At 37.0% G+C, this 20,617-nt stretch overlaps 1 protein-coding gene across 1 annotated transcript in view; it reads left to right on the forward strand.

Moving 5' to 3' along the window:
- Positions 1-20,617, forward strand: part of LOC134665738 (cardioacceleratory peptide receptor-like) — a 164,946-nt gene that overhangs the window by 105,065 nt on the left and 39,264 nt on the right. The window contains exon 3 of the mRNA XM_063522712.1: positions 15,337-15,472. Coding sequence (XP_063378782.1) covers positions 15,337-15,472 — 136 coding nt within the window. The remainder of the gene's footprint in view (positions 1-15,336; positions 15,473-20,617) is intronic.

Consider the following 20,617-nt stretch of genomic DNA (forward strand, 5'->3'; position numbering starts at 1 on the left):
TAAAGACCCAAAATGGTGGGACGATAATGTAAGGAAATCACTTATAGAGAAAAAACATGCATTTAAAGTCTGGCAGAACACGGGGTTGGACTGTGACAGAGATACATATAACATCCTTAAGAAAAAGGCGAAGAAAATGGTCGCTACCACAAGAGCCAGTGCCCAAAATAACTTTTACAAAAAACTTGAAGATGCTACAACCGGAACCGAGATATTCAAGCTAGCTAAATGCCGTAACAATGCCACTAAAGATATTAAACACAACAAATATATCAAGGATAACTCTGGAAGGCTCTTGACCTCCGACGGGGATATAAATGGTAGATGGCTCGAGTATTATCACCAATTGCTTAACGAAGAATTTCCACATAACAAGCTTACACCACTTTTACCCATCTTGGGACCTGTCCAAGATATATCAATGACGGAAACTAAGATCGCCTTGTCCAAAATGAAGAACAGGAAAGCTACCGGACCCGACGAAATACCTATCGAAGTGTGGAAAAAAACTGGGTTACCAGGGGTACAGTGGCTCACGAAGCTAGTTAACACAATATTTCTTAGCAAACACATACCAGACATGTGGAGATCTAGCAATCTAATACCATTCTACAAGAATAAGGGAGATGTGGCAAACTGTGGTAATTATCGGGGCATTAAACTCACTTCGCATACCTTGAAACTGTATGAAGGTATACTCGTTGACCGACTTAAGAAACTGATTAATATAACACCGAACCAATGCGGATTCAGTAGCGGAGTGAGCACAATAGACGCAATCCATACGGTCAAGATCTTAATCGAGAAATACAAATCCAAGAAACAGGACCTTCACATGGTATTTGTTGATCTTGAGAAGGCCTTCGACCGTGTACCACGAGAACTCATTTGGCAGGCATTAAGAACGCAAAACATCCCAGAACATTATATAGAGGCTATACAGGACTTGTACCGGGACATAACGACCCGAGTCGTAAGCCCTGCAGGCGTCACGGGTGACTTCGAAGTTAAGGTTGGTGTGCACCAAGGCTCGGCACTAAGCCCCCTACTCTTCAACATAGTCATGGACTATTTAACTAGAGATTTACAGAAACCCGCACTGTAGTGTAGTCAGATCATACACAGCTGCTATCAGCTGATACAGCTGATACTTGATGCCTATCTCCCATATAAGTATTTTACTACTTTATAGAACATTAAGTTAACGATGCCATAAACCTTGACTTACTGTAATTTACTATACAATGGTTAATGACCATTGCCATAACTTCCACTCGATTAAACCTGTTAAAACCTTAGTATATAAGGCGAGCGCTTTCTACCAATATATTCAGTATTTACTCGACTCTTGTGTTATCATTATAACCCCTGAACTCCGAACACTTCATGGCGACCCTGCCAGGCGGGCTGCTCGAGGATTAGCCCGAACACTTCATGGCAACCCTGCCAGTCGGGCTGCTCGAGTCAGCCCCGGCTTAGACCCCGCCCAGCCAGCCAGTAAGCCAGCCGGCCAGCCAACCAGCCAGCCAGCTAGCCCAGCACCAGGCCCGCCGCCACTACCAACACCGCCTGTGCCTAACAGTAACCACCAGATGACTACAGGGCAGGACGAGTGCGGCATGCGCGCGCCGCCCGCAGGCGCCAGCGTCTAGGAAGAGCATATTATCAGCCCCGCCGCCATTACCCAGCACCTGCAGCGAGTCACCAGCACCAGAGCCGTCGCTACTACTACCCCCCTAGCGTCCAACAACGACCATACGATGTTAAGAGGTACAATTTAAGCATAACTGTGTTATACCAATTTCAAATATTGTTGTAAGCAAAGTGAATATTTCCGTACCATCTAAATTCATAAGAATATTATGACCAATATCCAAAAGTTATTATGACTTTATATATGCTTTAAGTTTTCAAAATGATGATTTCCTTTCAAAACTGGATAGCTCGTGGAAATAAATAATGTAAGCAAGGTACACCAGGATACAACCAGGCAATAACCCTCGAAACCAAAACAATTCGAGCGAGCTCTCAATTGCAGCGGTCCTTGGGCGCTATAATAAATATTAAATTTTGTATCCTTAATAAATATGTTGTATGTAAAAAAAGGTCGAACGACCAGAGCGCTATTAAAAGGCGCTGTGTACTTTTTAAAAGACAGGTGACAAGTATCACGACGTCAGCTTACATTATTAGGTCACAATGCAGACATTACAAAATGGCTCATTGGCGATCAATTCTTTACCATAACAAACAATTTACGAGCAAGAATTCTGATGAAAAAAAAACCCATCCCATTGCATACCACCATCCATATAAGGAACCACTATCTCCATGACACAGAAAATTAATCAATAATGCCTAACAAATAAATATCATATTAGTTAACAGTTTCAATAAAAGTAAACACATGTTAATGTAACAATGTATTCCATAACCATATAAGGAACATGTAATCTTAGAAATAAGCATGTAAGCAAATTGCATATCCAAATAGCATTAAGATTTTTATTACATTCATAATTTTAAGAACCAATATGTATACTTATTATTACTTGTATGTATATTTAGTTATTAGTTTAGGTTGAGAAATTAGTGATTTTTGGATTTGTGTTGAATTGTATTGTATTGTAATCTTTGACATTTTTTATAGATTTTAAGATTGACATTGAATGTACCTACTAATAATGTTTATAATGTAATTATGTCAAAACAACTTAAAAACCAAAAATATGAAAAAAAAATAATTCATGTAACAATAACGTAGGAAACTTAATATTAATAAAAAAAAAGGAAAAAGATGGACCCAGTATTAACCCTACACAGTATTTCAAGACTAAGGTCAAAATTTAAAAATATTAGTATCAGGAAAAGAAAACATTGTATATGTATACCATAGATATAAGTTCACTTAAGCAAAAAAATAATACTTGTTATATATTTTTTGTCTTAAAAAAAAAAAAAAAAACGGGAAAGCTGTAGTGTAGTCAGATCATACACAGCTGCTATCAGCTGATACAGCTGATACTTGATGCCTATCTCCCATATAAGTATTTTACTACTTTATAGAACATTAAGTTAACGATGCCATAAACCTTGACTTACTGTAATTTACTATACAATGGTTAATGACCATTGCCATAACTTCCACTCGATTAAACCTGTTAAAACCTTAGTATATAAGGCGAGCGCTTTCTACCAATATATTCAGTATTTACTCGACTCTTGTGTTATCATTATAACCCCTGAACTCCGAACACTTCAGCACCATGGACACTGTTATACGCGGATGACATAGTCTTGATTGCCGAGTCCCTCCAGGACCTACAAGCTGAATTAAATGGGTGGGTAACAGCCTTAGAAACACAGGGACTTAGAATCAGTCGGGAGAAAACCGAATATATGTTCTGCCACTTAACAAATACAGGGCTAAGTACCACTGCACCGCCGTGTATCGAAGGAGTCCCACTCAAGCAGGTGGAGTCGTTTAAATATCTGGGATCTATAGTGTCACCGCAGACTACCGCAGAGAAGGACATCCAGCACCGAATCTCATCAGCCTGGCTTCAGTGGAGATCACTCTCTGGTGTCTTATGTGATCCCCGAATACCTATAAGAACTAAAGGTCAGATCTATAAACAAGCCGTAAGACCAGCGTTGTTATATGGATCAGAATGCTGGGGTTTAAGGAAAGCTGACGAGCAAAAACTTCACACTACTGAGATGAAGATGCTGCGCTGGGCGGGCGGCGTCACCAGACTTGACAAAGTACGAAACACCTACATCAGAGGAACATTTAAGGTCGCTAACGTCAGCGACAAATTGGCGGAAGGCCGCCTACGCTGGTATGGCCACGTCATGAGACGTGATGAAAGCCACATGACAAGAGCTGTACTAAACATAAGGGAGGGTAGCCGAGGCCGAGGACGACCCCTCACAACTTGGAGCAGCACCGTTAAAAGAGACATGGAGGCAGCAGGCATAGATAAAAGTATGACAGCAGACCGCATAAAGTGGCGGAATGGTATAAGGAGGGCCGACCCCAACTAGAGATGGGAATAATAATGGCCAGGAAGAAGAAGAAGAAGACCAAGAAACGCTTTGACGTTGTCTGAGTAATGTATGATTTCGCTTTGATTATATTCTGAGTAATGTAGGTTTATGTAACTACCCTTTAAATCGCGGTCGGCAACCTTTTAGCAGTCAAGGGCCACATAGTAGTTAACGAAGTTGACGCGGGCCGCACTTTGTTAAGATTTATGACTTTATCAGACAATGTCGTTTGTCAATATTACAAAATAGCCAGGGAGGCTCGCGCGCCGCCTGTTGCTGACCGCTTTAACTGATAGACATTAGCTTCATATAGGTAACATATTATTTAGGCGACCGGTCTGGGTGGGTCTGGCCTATTGGGTAGTAGCCCTGCCTTCAGTTGTCTGAGTACCCATTACACAAGCCTCCTTGGGCTTTAACGTCAATCTGTGTAGGAATGTTCTATAATATTTATTTATTTGGGGATTGTGAGTATGATATAAGATCGTTTAGTGCAACCAGTCTTTAATAATACCCCGGTTTGAAGGGTGCAATTTGGTTTGACGTTTAAATAGAGTGAGTATCTACGTAATTTAGTCGTCTTATTGCTACTCACTAAACATTCATGGGTAACAAGCCCTTAGGATACGTCTACCATTTTGAAGGGGCACTTAGAACTTTTTAGAAGTAGGTGGAAATTTAAGTAAGACTGACAAGGATAAACAATAATAACGCCTTATTTGCTACTCCTACTAAAAGTTCCATAAAGACATCTCGTTCGGTCATAAGTCATTATCCTCCCTCCACTTTTTCACCTCTATATAATTTTTATTTCTATGTGAATTATGTATGTATATGGTGTAAGAATGTTTGACCAATAAATATTATTAAACAGGAGAAGATTGAGCAGAAAAGCGGACCCTGGCGCTAGGCCGGGAAAACGCTAGGTTGAAGAAGAAGAAGAAATATTATTTGATAAATTTTATTAGGTACCTAGTTGTGACACGTTCGTCGTAACGTTCGATGAAATGTCCGTGTCGAAGGACAGACATTAGATAGATGATGCGTAAAATCGACACACCTAACACTCCCCAAAAGCGTCACCGCCATAACCCATGAAAGGTTTAATCGAGTAATGGACACTTAGCACGTCTCGTGATAACTGCAGGACATAGATACGGTAACTGTTGGATATAGATACGTTATCGTGATTGAAAGGCTTTTAACTGAAATTTCGGCAGTTGATATGAAGACATGTGTTGATATATAATTAACTAACCTCGTTAAGACTGCATCGAGCAAAATCAGCGAAAAAGGCAGTCACCGTTTAGTCGCTAGCGTTCACATCTCTTGATAAAAAAAATTATAATAAATGTCATTATTATCCCAAAGAGTGTGTTTACAACGAATCACCCTTGAAAATCTGAAATATTTTACAATATAATAAATACACTTATGCAAAGTTGTACCTAAAACGAGATGAACGAGTGTCAGCGTTTAGTAAAATTTGTATAAAAAAATCGATGCTCATGCTATAAAATCGAGTGATTTCGAAAGCCAGATAACTGGACTACAACGAATCAGGCTTTTCCTATTTTTCCTCTTAAAGGCTACAGAGAAATTCAATCGTAAACGTAAACTTTCGTAAAATTTCCATACATCCGCCATATCTGTCAAATTCTCCTTTCAATCAGATGCCCGCTGGGCTTGGTTCGAAGCGGACGCGTACCGGGATCTCCCAGTTTGACATTTCGATTTTGAATATATATTGACAGAAATTCATATCCGTATACGAATGATGATACCAGTGAAAAACTGTGTTCAAAATAAATAGGGTAAATAAATAACGTCACACGGAGATCTAGAGTCATTAAAATTTCGATTTCTTTTTATTCACAAGTCATAATACTTAAAAAATATAACAAATTATTTAATAAAATATATGAATACAACCAAATCAGTGTAATTAGCGGCTTCCTAATTCACTTAAAATAAAAAAAGTTTGAAGATTTGTTATTTCTTATTGGAATAAATTTTCATTGTGCTGGTATTCATGTTACGTCATTTTAAAAACATATATGACATAATGTCAATATACTAGATAAACAATTTATCAACAAAATTCTTCACATTTTAGCCTAAGCAATATAAATTATTCAAATTTTATTTATGAAGACAGAGCAATGTTGTTCACATAATTTCAGCAATAAAATTCATAGTTTCAACTAGTTCTGTTGCTATTCTGAGAGCTATCACGAGCTCTGAAAGTTAATTCAATGATATATCATCAAGAAATTGAAATCAAGACTCGACCTGCAGTCTCAGCGAGTTTTTGTGGCTATATTATCAGTTGAAAGAACGATATTTAAAGACAATACCAGCAGTGATCTGGTCTGGTTTACGAGTACCTATATTGGTTTCATGTGACGATGTTTATATAAATGTATCTATCAAACAACAACGTGCTTTTATTTCATTGATATTCGGTGCAAAACGATAACTCAGTAACGAAATAAAATTATGAGAAATGCCTTTGGTTTTTTTCAGTGAACGTTTATATTTATGAGGTCGTTTATAACTTATAAGGTCTTATGTCTTATCAGCGTGGCTTTGGCCTTTGGACATTTTTGTAATGCTTTGTAATAAGATAGGTGAGGTATCTACTTATATCCCTAATTGTAATAACCTTTTATGAAATGAATTACAATTTAATTATTTAAATAAAAAAGTGGTCCACAAAAATATACATCCGCTCGGTCCGCTAAAGTAATATAAGTGCCCTTCATGATATTAAGTAGGTATATTTAAGATTAACAATCAGTAAACATCATTAATTACGCTCAAATGCTTATGTTTCAGTACAAATTGGGTGAGATATTTCCGACATAAAACCTAAAGGTAAAAGTACAATTTGCTAAGTAAACTGTCAATCTACATTAATTATTATAATAGATAGACTCTTAGAGGTCAGCTTACTGAAGAATATGAACAACATATAGGTACTTTCTAAATAAAATACAATTTGTTTTTCCATGACTCATGTAGGCCTTATTTTACTAGACCATTTAAATTGAAGATGAAATTAATTCATGATAAAACGCCGTGTGCCTGCTATACTGCCACAATTCAAAATTTTTGATTTTCTGGATTATTGCAGATTCGTATTCAAAATTGTTCAATTTACGACCTTATTTCGAGAGCCATAGCAAAAAAGGTCTTTAAGAGCCTTTTTCTCACAAGTGGCCTTATGCATTTGACCATAAATTGCCAGACAATTCCCTGCAATACAGCCACTTTTGAGTTGTGGCTATAAAGCACACGTTTTAAATGAAGCTTTTGAGTTGCGTCCTAGAAAATAATAATTAGCTGAGTTACACATATTATTATTATCGCGTACAGTGATCTTGTTCCTATCAAAGTTGATATAAGTTCAAAAACTAAAACCCGACTACTGCAAATCGCGCTCTAAAAAGTATGAAACAAGATAGAATTCTTATCTGAAGTTATCAAACGGGAAATATTATAAATGTTATAATTTTTTAAATAAAAAAATACAACGTAATAAAATGTATTACATTTTTGATATATTTACAGAGATATTCAAAGGATCGCCGTGCATGGTCGTATGCCACGATTATAAACTTTAAGGTAAAGTGGCATACGACCACAGCTATCCTCTGAATCTCTGTAAAAATATAAATAATGTAGTAAATTATACATATTACGTTGTATTTTTTTATTAAAAAAATTATAACATTTATAATATTTCCTGTTTGATAACTTCAGATAAGAATTCTATCTTGTTTCATACTTTTAGAGCGCGATTTGCAGTAGTCGGGTTTTAGTTTTTGAACTTATTTTTTATTTAATTAATTTTGGGGTCATGACTTCGTTACTAACTACCTATTCGAAGTCACTTTATATTACTTTTCGAGGGCATCCCCAGTACAGAAATACACGCAGAGCGCCACATATATCGGGCTGCGCTATCCTTTGGCATGGAGGCGCTTTCGGCGCCCAGCTTTGGAACGTGTACACTGTACAGTGCGCCTCCTACGTCGGGCTACGCCCGACTCTATTACTATGAGGGCGCCGAAGGCGCCCGGCTTTGGAACGCGTAGAGCGTGTCTTGTACGTCGGGCTACGCCTGAATCTTTTAGTATAAGGGCGCCAAAGGCGCCCGGCTTTGGAACGCATAGAGCGATCTTCGTACGTCGGGCTACGCCCGACTCTTTTAGTATGAGGGCGCCTTCGGCGCCCGGCTTTGGAACGCGTACAGCGAGCTTCGTACGTCGGGCTACGCCCGACTCTTTTAGTATAAGACCGCCCAAGGCGCCCGGCTTTGAACGCATACAGTGCGCCTCGTACGACGACGGGCTACACCCGACGCGTTGAGTATGAGGGCGCCGAAGGCGCCCGGCTTTGGAACACGTACAGCGTGCCCGCACGTCTTTTGTACGGCTGTTTCATGCATTTGCCCGGATTTTGTAAGCGTCCAGCGTGTCACGTATGTCGACACTTTTAGTATGAGAAAGTCGAAGTCGCCTGGCTTTGGACTGCTTGCAGCGCGCCACGTACGTCAGGCTACGCCCGACTCCTCTAGTATGAGGGCGCCGAAGGCGCCCGGCTTTGGAACGCGTACAGCGAGCTTCCTACGTCTCTTGTACGGCTGTTTCATACATTTTGGCTGATCTGGACTTCTATACCTATTCACGTTATAAAATATTGCAGGTCATTAAAAAAAACACTATGTTTATAGCGGCCAAACAAATTTATTTTGCAAATACCTTCTTGTATCGCCGTAGTCGGGTAATACGCGGATAGAATCCAGAGCGCTTGTAGATTCGTAGTTCGAATTACCTACCCGATAAATTAATGTTTCATCGGGTGCATGCAAGTAAAGCCGGTCGCAAAAGCTAACAATATTTATATACCGGGTGTGGCCTGTAACATGAGCAAATAATTAAAACATAGATTGTACTCCTCAAACGGTGATACTTTTGTTCAACAACTTTTAAAAATTATGAAGTATTTAGACTCCCTATTTTTCATACAAAATAAATATTATATTCAATGGACGCTATTGCCACGCCATTATCATTGTGATTGACGTTGCTTGTCACGCCTTAAACATAACAAAATTCGCAATGCATTGCGTCTTACAATAAACTTTAAAGTGTATTAAAAATCAAACCACAAGTAATTTTTAAAAGTCGCTGAACAAATGTTGGTCAATATGAGGAGTACAGCCTACGGTTAAATTTTTTGCTCATATTACAGGCCACACCCGGTATTTGAAATGTGCTAACTGAGCTCTTTCAAATGATATACATCACGTAATCATTACTTATTTTTATTTTTTTCGTTCGTGACTTTATGACCTCTAGAGGACGCCTTGTTCATTTTTTTGTGACTTCATATAGCCTATAACCAGCGGACGATTAAGATAATTCGAATGACATATCGTTTGTCAAATTATAATGTGTACTTAAGAAGTTATGAGGGAACAAATGAACATACATACATACATACATACATACATACATACATACCCACATACATACCGGTCAAAATCATAACCCTCCTTTTGCGTTGCCGTAGTCGGGTAAAAATAAAGGGATTTTAACTATTTTGGTGTTTTTATTTATATTTGCATGGTAACCTTTATCCAATAATTTTGTGTTTAAATTTGGCCGCATCTCAAAATCTTTAAAAAACGTTTCTGCAATACGGCCACAACTCTAAATACCTGTCTTTCGGGCCTTGTGTCTTAAAAAATATACATTTCTTTTAAAAAGTGGCGTGATCATAAGGAAGGTTATATCATTCCGAGTAAAAAAAGCTAAATTTTAAATTCATAGACCTAAAACTAAAGGAGTAAGATCCTATTAAACACCCTGAACTATACTCTCAAAACTTTGAGACGCGATTTCTCGAAAAAACGGTTTTTTGAGATGTGGCAGTGTAGCAGGCACACGGAAGGTAATAAGGCCCGGTAATATTATCTGTTATTCTTGAACTTGTACTATGACTAAGAAGGCCCACTGACAGTGCAAGTAACAAGGCCCGGTTTCGAACCAACATGGTATGGTTTTTTTATAAAACGTGTATTTTTCAAAAGCGCCGGAATATTTTTATAACTATTTTGGTATATGAAGAAACATGAACAAATGAGAAATCTATATTGAATTGAATTGGTAATAATATCCTGATTATTTATAAAACTATTTCAGTTAAAATAAAGGTGGGCCTTATATGCCTCACCTAACCCTATTCGTTCACATTTAGATCCTATAGCTATATTTGGTCACTTTGGCCCTCACTATCTATTTGATACCGATTGTACTAACAATTAAAAGTACAGCTCATATGTACTTTTTCCTGTACTGAAACTTATAAGGTATGCCCACCAAATACGCTCATAAGAACGATATATTCTATAGATATAGGCTATGAACTATCTAATGATATACAGGGTGTAATCGTTAAGTGTAGCCATGCTATAATTCCGTAAATATAACAGATATCAGAAAACTTCAAATTGATATCGAAAGTGCGTTACCCAATGAGTAAAATTACATTAATAACTTTTTTTAAAATAAAAACAGAAAATTCCCAGACATTAACTCTACTCTAAGACATTAACTCACAAACCCTCCCATACATTTAGTACGACGACTCACCCTTCAAAGAACGTTGGTGTCGTAAGAGATAAAACTGCTTGAGATTCATTATTTGCGATGATAAACTGTAATAAAATAATAAAACTACCGTTTATGAAATAATAGATTTATTATTTCATAAACGGTAGTTTTATTATTTTATTACAGTGAGGGGTGAGTCGTCGTACTAAATGTATGGGAGGGTTTGAAGTTAATGTTTGGGATATTTCTGCTTTTATTTAAAAAAGTTATTAGGGATCATCCATTAATTACGTCACATGAATTTCTAGGTATTTTGACCCCTCCCCCCCTCCTTGTCACACTTGGTCACATTTTGCAACTCCCTTCCCACCTGATGTCACGTCACATTTTAGGTAATTTTGTTTTCAACGAAATCGGCAGTACTAACTCGGCATTATTAAAAAAAAAAAAATTTTGGTAAAATTAATATATATAATTTTATAACACAAAACCCTATAGGAACGAAAATTACCTACATACTTCCAAAACCTCATTATTTAAATGTACTGCGAATAAAAAAATATAAATTAATTTTCGGTTACTGATGAATAGTGAAGAAGTTAAAGTGACGTCACAGTGTTTGTGACTCCCCCTCCCCATGTCACAACATGTCACATTTTCTTGACACCCTCCCCCCCCCAAACGTGTGACGTAATTAATGGATGACCCCTTAATCTAATTTTACTCATTGAGTAACGCACTTTTGATAACAATTTGAAGTTTTCTGATATCTGTTATATTTACGAAATTATAGCCTGGCTACACTTAACGATTACGCCCTGTATAAGTTACTTCGGGACGCGTCATGGTCATGGCCCAGAACTAGGGTTGCCAACCGTACTATATAATATAGTATTGTACTATATTTCGGCCTTGCGTACTATATATTTTTAGGATACTATATAGTACGCAAAAATACTATATTTCGATGGGTCCTTACGCTGTGCTTTTTTTTTCATAAATATGAAATAACAACATAACTCAAAGTTCTTAAACTGAACAAGCGCGAGTGTTGCATGCTTTAACGTGAACCTACATGTCAATGTTACTGTCAAGAGTGTTATGTCAAAAGTGACACTATCAGTGTCACTGTCACGTCCTCATATACAGCACTCGGCCAACTGTCAACGGTTTTTTCAGCTGGTGATGTGAAGTTTCAGAAGTTTGTAACTTTGCATCAACGAAATAAATTGAAATAATATTTCAAACTACTTGTGAAATGGATGACCAAAATGATAATCTGATAATGATCAAAGTAATAAGGATTATAATAGGAACAATGGGTCGGCCTAAAGCAAAGCGGGTGCAAAAAAAGACAGATAAATTTTGACCAAAAGTGCTAAATGTATAGGAATCGTAGAAAAAATTCAATTAAAACGCTAAAATAAGCATGTTATGTAGGAAAAACTTTTCTCTAAAATCAAAAATGGCCAAGAGATTTGACCCGAAAGTTGGGAAAAGTAAAATTTCGATGGATGATGTGATTCATGTGCTAATAACATCACTCGCATGATTTTTTTCTAAGTGCTGCAACCCCTTTGCTTTAGTCCAACCCATGATTTTACACACGCCTACTGACACGCGCGATATTTGGCATACTTTTCATTTATTTTAAACCATCTCCTTGACTGTACTATATTTTCTTTCAGTGTACTATATATTTTATATGTAATTTTGCAAAATACTATATTTCACTAAAAAAAAGTTGGCAACCCTACCCAGAACCCATACTATCCGGGACACAGTTCTTTAATATTATGTGGGGCTAAAAAGGCCCTCTGTCAGTGCAGGTGACAAGGCCCGATCCCGGGCCTTATTGAACGTATGAGATGGAATAGTAAATTTAAATATTTTAATATTGGTAATTATGAGTTTTTAGATTTCCCGATAAGTTTTAAGTAAGCATCACTTACTGACTTACAAAAGTATAAGCGTAGTACCTGCATTCTATTAGATGTTTTTAAAGCCTTATTATCAATAGAGCTTTAAAAATTAAGTTATAAGTAAAATATAATAAGCGTGTTTAGTTGTAAAAAATATGTTACACGACCTATATAATATAACTAATGAAGGGATAATTTTAGATATAAGTAGTTCACTTCGAGTAGGTAAAATAGACGATTTCTTATATCTTTAATAATAAAACTCCTAGTTTTAATTTGGTCTATGTCTACAAACCGCATACCTACCATCGCATACCACCACACTGTTAACTGACAGTTCGTAAACCTTATTACAAAAGGCATAAGGTCTACCGATGGACAGTTAAGAGCGTCGCCGTTTGTACCTATCTTAATACAAAAGTCAACAACGAAAATAAATAATTATTTTAATAGTTGCTTAAAAAGTGCTACTTTACGTAGCTGTTTAGCGTGCGGAAAGTTGGTTATCTCGAACTAGTGCTTTTTACTTTTCCAATTTTTTTAAATTTATATTTGTTCCAATTCACGACTACTTATTGATGAGTGTTAATATTATTTTCCTTTAAACGTCGTAATCAGCATAAAAACCTACCGTTAATGTAAGAATACGAAAAATATTACATATTTCATATTTAATTACTTACCTCTTCGTCATTATAACACGTTTATTTTTTAATATTCAATATTGAAAATTCCGTTCTTAATAAGTTGACTGAATGGAACGGAATAGCTGTCAAACGCCCATAGATATAATATACTTAAAGACGACGTCTAACCGAGCTGTCACTGTTACCACTTTTGTTTAGTGTACGATTAACAATGTTTTTCTTATTTTTTCGCAACTGTATTAAAAAACGTCGTTCGATACACGTGCGGAAATGTCATTCTTCACTCGTCCCGAGTCTTGCCACTCGCCTGCGGCTCGTGGCAAGATATCTCGGTACTCGTGAAGTAATGACATACCTTCCGCACTAGCATCGAAATGTACTATTACCTAATACGTCACATACCTATGACATGACATGAACAAACAAGGAAAGCTATATATAAAAAGTGTTTTTTCTCTGTCTTCTCACAAAGGAAAGTTTGACAGTTTTAATTCCTCAAAGGAGGTCAGTAGTTAACACTAAACTCGAAACAGCACCTTTAAAAAAACATTAGGGGTCACTGACCTGTCCCAGTAAATTGAGGTAGTGTGCGTGAGCTGCGTTTGTGCGTGAAATGGGGTAATTTGACAGAATCTGAAAATTTACCCTCCTCTACGCCCTCTTAATGTTTTCATTCATTGAAAATCAGGGTTGGCAATACTAACATACGGAACCGTAACTTTGTCGTTGGTGTCCCAACTTCGCCCAAAGAAAATATAAAATGAAAAGTTAATTTACCAAAAAGTGACTAGGATTTTCTTAACCTATGACCATGAACGCCACACTGGGTAAGCCCAGTCTCGTGAAGTCAGTTGAAGCAATATCTTTAATTACATACTTTAAAAACTAATATATTTATAGTTTGCCATTAAATTAACACTAAAATGAGCTGCGTAAAAATTGCACACTTAAAAGAAAAAAAACCTATCTTGGCCACCTAGCCCGAACTTCGCCTTATAAGTTATTTTTAATATGAGAATTATATTACAACTTAATTCGAATCCTAAATGTTGAATAGGCCCATATATCCTATGACACAATTTATACCAGAATTGCGAATAAATGCTGGTTAAGGCAAAGTTCTGTACAAAAAAAATCGAACTTGTGCGAGTCGAACTCGCCAACCGAAGGTTTTTTACTTTTTAGTATTTGTTGTTATTTACCAGTCGCTTTTCGGTGAAGGAAAACATCGTGAGGAAACCGGACTAATCCCAATAAGGCCTAGTTTACCCTCTGGGTTGGAAGGTCAGATGGCAGTCGCTTTCGTAAAAATTAGTGCCTACGTTAAATCATGGGATTAGTAGTCAAGCGGACCCCAGGCTCTCATGAGCCGTGGCGAAATGCCGGGATGACGCGAGGAAGAAGAAGAGTATTTGTTGTTATAGCGGCAACAGAAATAGGTACCTACATCATGAATGAAAATTTTAACTGTCTAGCTATCATGTTTCATGAGATACAGCCTGGTGACAGACGGGCAGATGGAAAGTGGAGCCTTAGTAATAGGGTCCCCTTTTTACCCTTCGGGTACGGAACCCTAAAAACCAATTCCCCTGAGTACGTATTTTTGCCAACCCTTATTTTTAATCAACTGATAACGAAGTTTAATAATTAAGCTCCCGCCGGATGTTGGGACGGCACGTGTAAAGGATCACTCACGTTAGACCGGGCCGTGTCCAGACCAGAGCTTCCGGCGCTTATATTCTATGACATGACAGGCGAACAAGTGATGCTTTCTACGATGCGCCGGAAGCTCCGGTCTGGACACGGCCCGGTCTAACGTGAGTCATCTTTAATACGGACACGTGTTTTAGGGGTGATATGACAACGACAATAGGTGACAACGATATAGGTATTTAATATACAAATAGGTACTTAAATACATAGAAAACATCCATGACTCAGGAACAAATATCTGTGCTCGTCGCACAAATAAATGCCCTTACCGGGATTCGAACAAGACCACCGGCTTCATAGGCATTCACTACCCATTGCTACCCACTAGGCGAGACCGGTCTTTAAAATTCAATATTTTGTAACGCCGTATATTGTCCCCAGGTGGCGCAGTTCACAGTGATGTGGGTTCTCTTCATCTCCATCGTGGTTCTCAACGCGTCAGTCATCGCAGCACTCCTCTGCACCAACGCCAGGAAAAGCAGGATGAACTTCTTCATCATGCAGCTAGCCATTGCCGGTGAGTACTAGCAATACTCTTGACTGATAAATTAGACATACCGTATAAGTATCAAACTTTGCCCTTTAACATAACTTTGCCCACCGCGTCACAGTTCATTAAAAGCGAAATAAGTTAAAACTAGTTATACACTTTCTTCATAAAGAGTATCTGTAGACTTTTAATTTAAAAGTGAAGTGAAATAAGTTATCTGTAGACTTTTAATTTAAAAGTAAAGTGAAATAAGTTAAAAGTAGTTACAAATATACTTTCTTCATTTTCTTTATAAAGAGTATCTCTATCTGTAGACTTTAAATAAAAGTAAAGTGAAATAAATTAAAAATAGTTACAGATACACTTTCTCCAGAAAGCGGACAAGAAAAGTGAAATACTTATGTCATTTTAATAACAATTTCAGTAACTAACTTAATATGTAGGTAACATGTTGACACTACGAAACACTAAAAATAATTCATAAAGTAATCCTTCCTCCAAGCTGGGTCGTCGCCTGTTTGAAAGGGGCCTTGACCTCCGCTCCGGGTTTTTCCTGAGGCAAAGTTTGTCCATCGATTCCAACGCGGCAGCAAGCGTGATGGACACCTTTGCGTCGGGGGCAGCCCGGATGGGCTTCAGTAGATAGTTTATTTTATACATATTTATTTTATATTTATATATATTAAGTTTAGTTTTTAGCTAGTTTAATGTTTAGATCATGTGTTATTTTATTAATAAAAGATTTAATTCAAAAACCAAATCAATAGGTACTAATTTTAAAATAAGTAAACTAATACATACAATACGAGTAAATAGTATTGTATCGTAATAAAATGGCTGAATTAAAAATAACACCTAAACAACGAATACAATGCGACCTACACATTGCTGAAATATTTTTACTTAACAGTCTGTATTAATATTAATATTAATATAATACCCGAAAATTAAGTAGTTTGCCAATCTTAATAGTCAACCAAGTGTAACTCATTAAGGATTCCCTTGGAAACTATAACAACTGAACTTGAAACGTCTAAAGCAAAACTTTCGTGGCTTGACAAAGGCAGGCAAAATATTTAAATATTCCCTTTATTGTTAAAGACATTAAACTAGAACAGCAAATTTTGGACAACTTTGGTACTGTTTGCCATTCAGCTTTTAGTATTCTTTTACCGTTTTTACTGACTCCCTGTTTTGTATTAAGTAAATATCTTCTTCTTCCTCGCGTTCCTCGGGTCCGCTTGACAACTAATCCCATGATTTGACGTAGGCACTAGTTTTTACGAAAGCGACTGCCATCTGACCTTCCAACCCAGAGGGTAAACTAGGCCTTATTGGGATTAGTCCGGTTTCCTCACGATGTTTTCCTTCATCGAAAAGCGACTGGTAAATATCAAATGATATTTCGTACATAAGTTCCGAAAAACTCATTGGTACGAGCCGGGGTTTGAACCCGCGACCTCCAGATTGCAAGTCGCACGCTCTCACCGCTAGGCCACCAGCGCTTCATTAAGTAAATATCTATTAGCTGGAATCCCTGCTAACATCTTAAAAAGTTAATTTATCTTTCGACGAAGGTGCGGAGTAAGTAACTCAGTCTTCATCATCATCATCAGCCTACTCTCGTCCACTGCTGGACATAGGGGTCTCCTATTGCACGCCATTGAGCACGATTTGCGGCAACTCTGATCCAGCTCTTGCCAGCTGCTTTGCGTAGGTCATTGCTCCATCTAGTCTGAGGGCGTCCTACGCTACGTTTGCCGATACGCGGTCTCCACTCGAGAACTCGTCTACCCCAACGGTTATCGGTTCCACGGCTAATATAACCGGCCCACAGCCAGCTTGCTAATCCGGTACTCTGTCTGTCTGTGTTATTTCTAACCGGTCAGAATGAGATTTGGCATGGAGATAGTTTCACGCCCAAGTTCAGTAAGTTGTTGAGATAGCTGACCCCCTGCAAAGAAACTTGTTTGCAGGGGGGGCAGCTTACTGTACATAAGACAGTTTTCATCAATCATCGTCGTAGTCAGTTCACGCAGAAGATGTCGCGAGCAAGAGGTAATATTGACTGAAATCTAAAATAAGCAATGATCTTATTAGATTGTACAATCTAATTCATGTTGATGTTTGTGTTTACAGTGTAATGAAATTCTAATTTAGAAATCTTATTAGTATTCCCCTTAGAGCATTTAATAACTGGAGTTGTCTTTAAGAGCTTACCCCTCTGCCGTAAATTTGCACAATTGAGCAAGCTTTGGACTGACATGGCTATTTTTACGTTACGTACAAATCATGTAGAAATAAATAAATATTATAGGACATTTTTACACAAATTTACTAAGCCCCACGGTAAGCTCAAGAAAGCTTGTGTTGTGGGTGCTCAGACAACCATATATATAAGGTCGCCTCCATAAACTCGCGAACTAAATTGACATGAGATTGACAAATAAAATGATACCAGGAATAGCAAAGAAAAAATAGTCACGGGTATATGTCGATAAAATGATATCGATAAGTAAAATATTGCACTTACTACCCATGTCATAATTATAAAGGGGTCACAAACGATTTCGATTAATATGAATGTGACGAGAAAAGTGGTTAATTCGATTGTAAGATTGTGTCGTTACCAATCAAATCAGGAGGTGCGGATGAGAAACTGACAAATTTCAGTGTCATGTTAGTATGCAACAACTTGCCGTTCTTTATTTCAAGAGCTCGGTTGTCGCCATAAATCTAAAATTGGTGATTTAATTTTATACATGTGGCCGGTAGATGAGATTGATCCATAATTATTTATACTTGGTCAAGCAGATCTTGTCAGTAGAAAAAGGCGGCAAATTTGAAATTGAAGGCGCGAAGGGATATCGTCTCAAAGTAAATTTGAATTTCGCGCCTTTGTCTACTGACAAGATTTGCTTGACCATCTATAAATCTTGACCTAATTGTCAACTTAAACGTCCAGTATAGGAACTGGTCTTCACAATCGAAGCCATAGGGATACCGAGGCGATTTAATTTTTGCGTCCACACCACTCGAATTAAATGAGAAATTAATCACATTATACGAAATATTTCCCCGTCTGGGCCGGCCTTTTTTGTATTTTGAGCCAAAATCACTTTTTCTATGTTATCAGCTACAACTTAATTGTTAGTCTAGCTGTAAGTTTTCCTAACAAATAAAACAAAATAAATATAATAAAATATTTATTTAATTACAATATGTTTATTCAATATCCTTGTCTCTATTAGGTACTTACTATAAAATTGCACAATTTTGGAAATACCGACATTCTCTAATTCAAACTTTTTTGAAAATATCGATATGAACAACACTGGCCAAACTGTGGTATCATTTGTGCACATTGACCTGTCAATTTAGTTCGCCAGTTTCTGGAGGCAACGTAGTATATAAATACTTAAATACGTAGAAAAGAACCATGACTCAGGAACAAATATATGTATCATCATACAAATAAATGCCCTTACCAGGATTCGAACCCGGGACCATCGGCTTCATAGGCAGGGTCACTACCCACTAGGCCAGAATGATCGTCTTAGAAATAGCAATAAATCTGACGTCCCCTCACCAGCAAAAATAGGCAGAATGTTTCGTACAGAAAATGACGCCATGACGTCACCAGTTACTTAATGCTCTACGGTATTCCCAAATAAGCAATTTATCAGTAAAGTTATTGGTTATTGTTCCGATTAAACTTCCGTAAATAAATTTATTATGTTTTTGAAGCGAAAGTAAATTAATTATCTTCCGGAAGGTAAATTAAGATGAAATTTGATTTTGGTTTATGGTACATTTAAATAATTAAATTTATTGATAATAATGTTTACATACATTACGTTACAGTAGGTACCTAAAATAACCAATGATCGTACATTTTCCAGCATTTTTGGTGCAGCAGAGTGTTGTTAACGGAATTGGTATAGATCATTTCAATACAAAACAATAGGTACATAAGTAGGTATAATAACAATGGCGGAAGGTAAATACAAGTGACAAAGAAAGCGATAAATGTTAGCAAAGTATTAATAATGTCCTGGTATTCTTATTGATATAGCAAATAAAGCTATATTATATTATCTTAAGGCCCAAATGATATTACTTACGAGTATAATTCTTATTAGTATACTTGTTTGTTTGCAACAAACAGTTACCACGTGTAAAGAATAAATAGTGATTGTAGGAATTATTATCCTCTAGTTGCCCAGAGGCCAATAAAAAGGTCTCCCATTCCATTCTAGTTTGGATATTTATTTTGACAAATTGAAATTGCTTTTGTCTTGGCAAATTTTAATGTAGGGGCCGTTAGAGATTTAATGTGAAAGTAATAGGTACGTAAAAAAAGACTTCTTTCTCTACATCGTATACTCTAAAAAAATAACCAAACTAATTGAGTAATTTTAAAGCTGCTGAACTTAAAGAATAAATAAATTTTGGTTACTATTGTACTTTATTATATATTTCTTGACTGGTGTAACATAATAGTTATTCGCAAGTCCCAATTTTTGTGTAAGTAGTAATACAGCTACGCTCGCGGTTCAATTTTGGAATCTTTCGCTTTCTCGGGTATTAACTGAACCACCGAATAAATCTTATTATTAGCAGCCAAGCGTGTATAAACACGGCTTAATCATAATGGGAAATGTACGGTAATGTGGAGCGATGTAGGCAAAAATAAATTACGTACGTGGGTGTAAATACTATATACCAGATGTGTCCTGTAATATGAGAAAAAAATTAAACTGTTGGCTGTTACTGTATACTCTTGAAACTGACCACAATTTGACAGCGACTTTGAATATTATGAAGACTTTAGACTTCGCATTTTTTATACCAAATAATCTTCAATGTATGTCATCAGTGTAATTGACGTTGCTGTCACGCTTTAAGCAACAAATTCGCAATAAATTGCGTCTAAGAATATACTTTAAAGTATGCTAAAAATAAAATACAAGTTATGTTTAAAATGTTGGTCAGTTTGAGGACTACACCCTACAGTTTAATTTTTCGTATTACAGGACACCCGGTATAAGCTATACTATTATTCATCATCATCATCATCATTCATCATTTCAGCCTATATACGTCCCACTGCTGAGCACAGGCCTCCTCTCATGCGCGAGAGGGCTTGGGCTATAGTCCCCACGTTAGCCC

The sequence above is a fragment of the Cydia fagiglandana genome, chromosome 7 (genome assembly GCF_963556715.1).
Source record: "Cydia fagiglandana chromosome 7, ilCydFagi1.1, whole genome shotgun sequence".
NCBI classification, from domain to species: domain Eukaryota; kingdom Metazoa; phylum Arthropoda; class Insecta; order Lepidoptera; family Tortricidae; genus Cydia; species Cydia fagiglandana.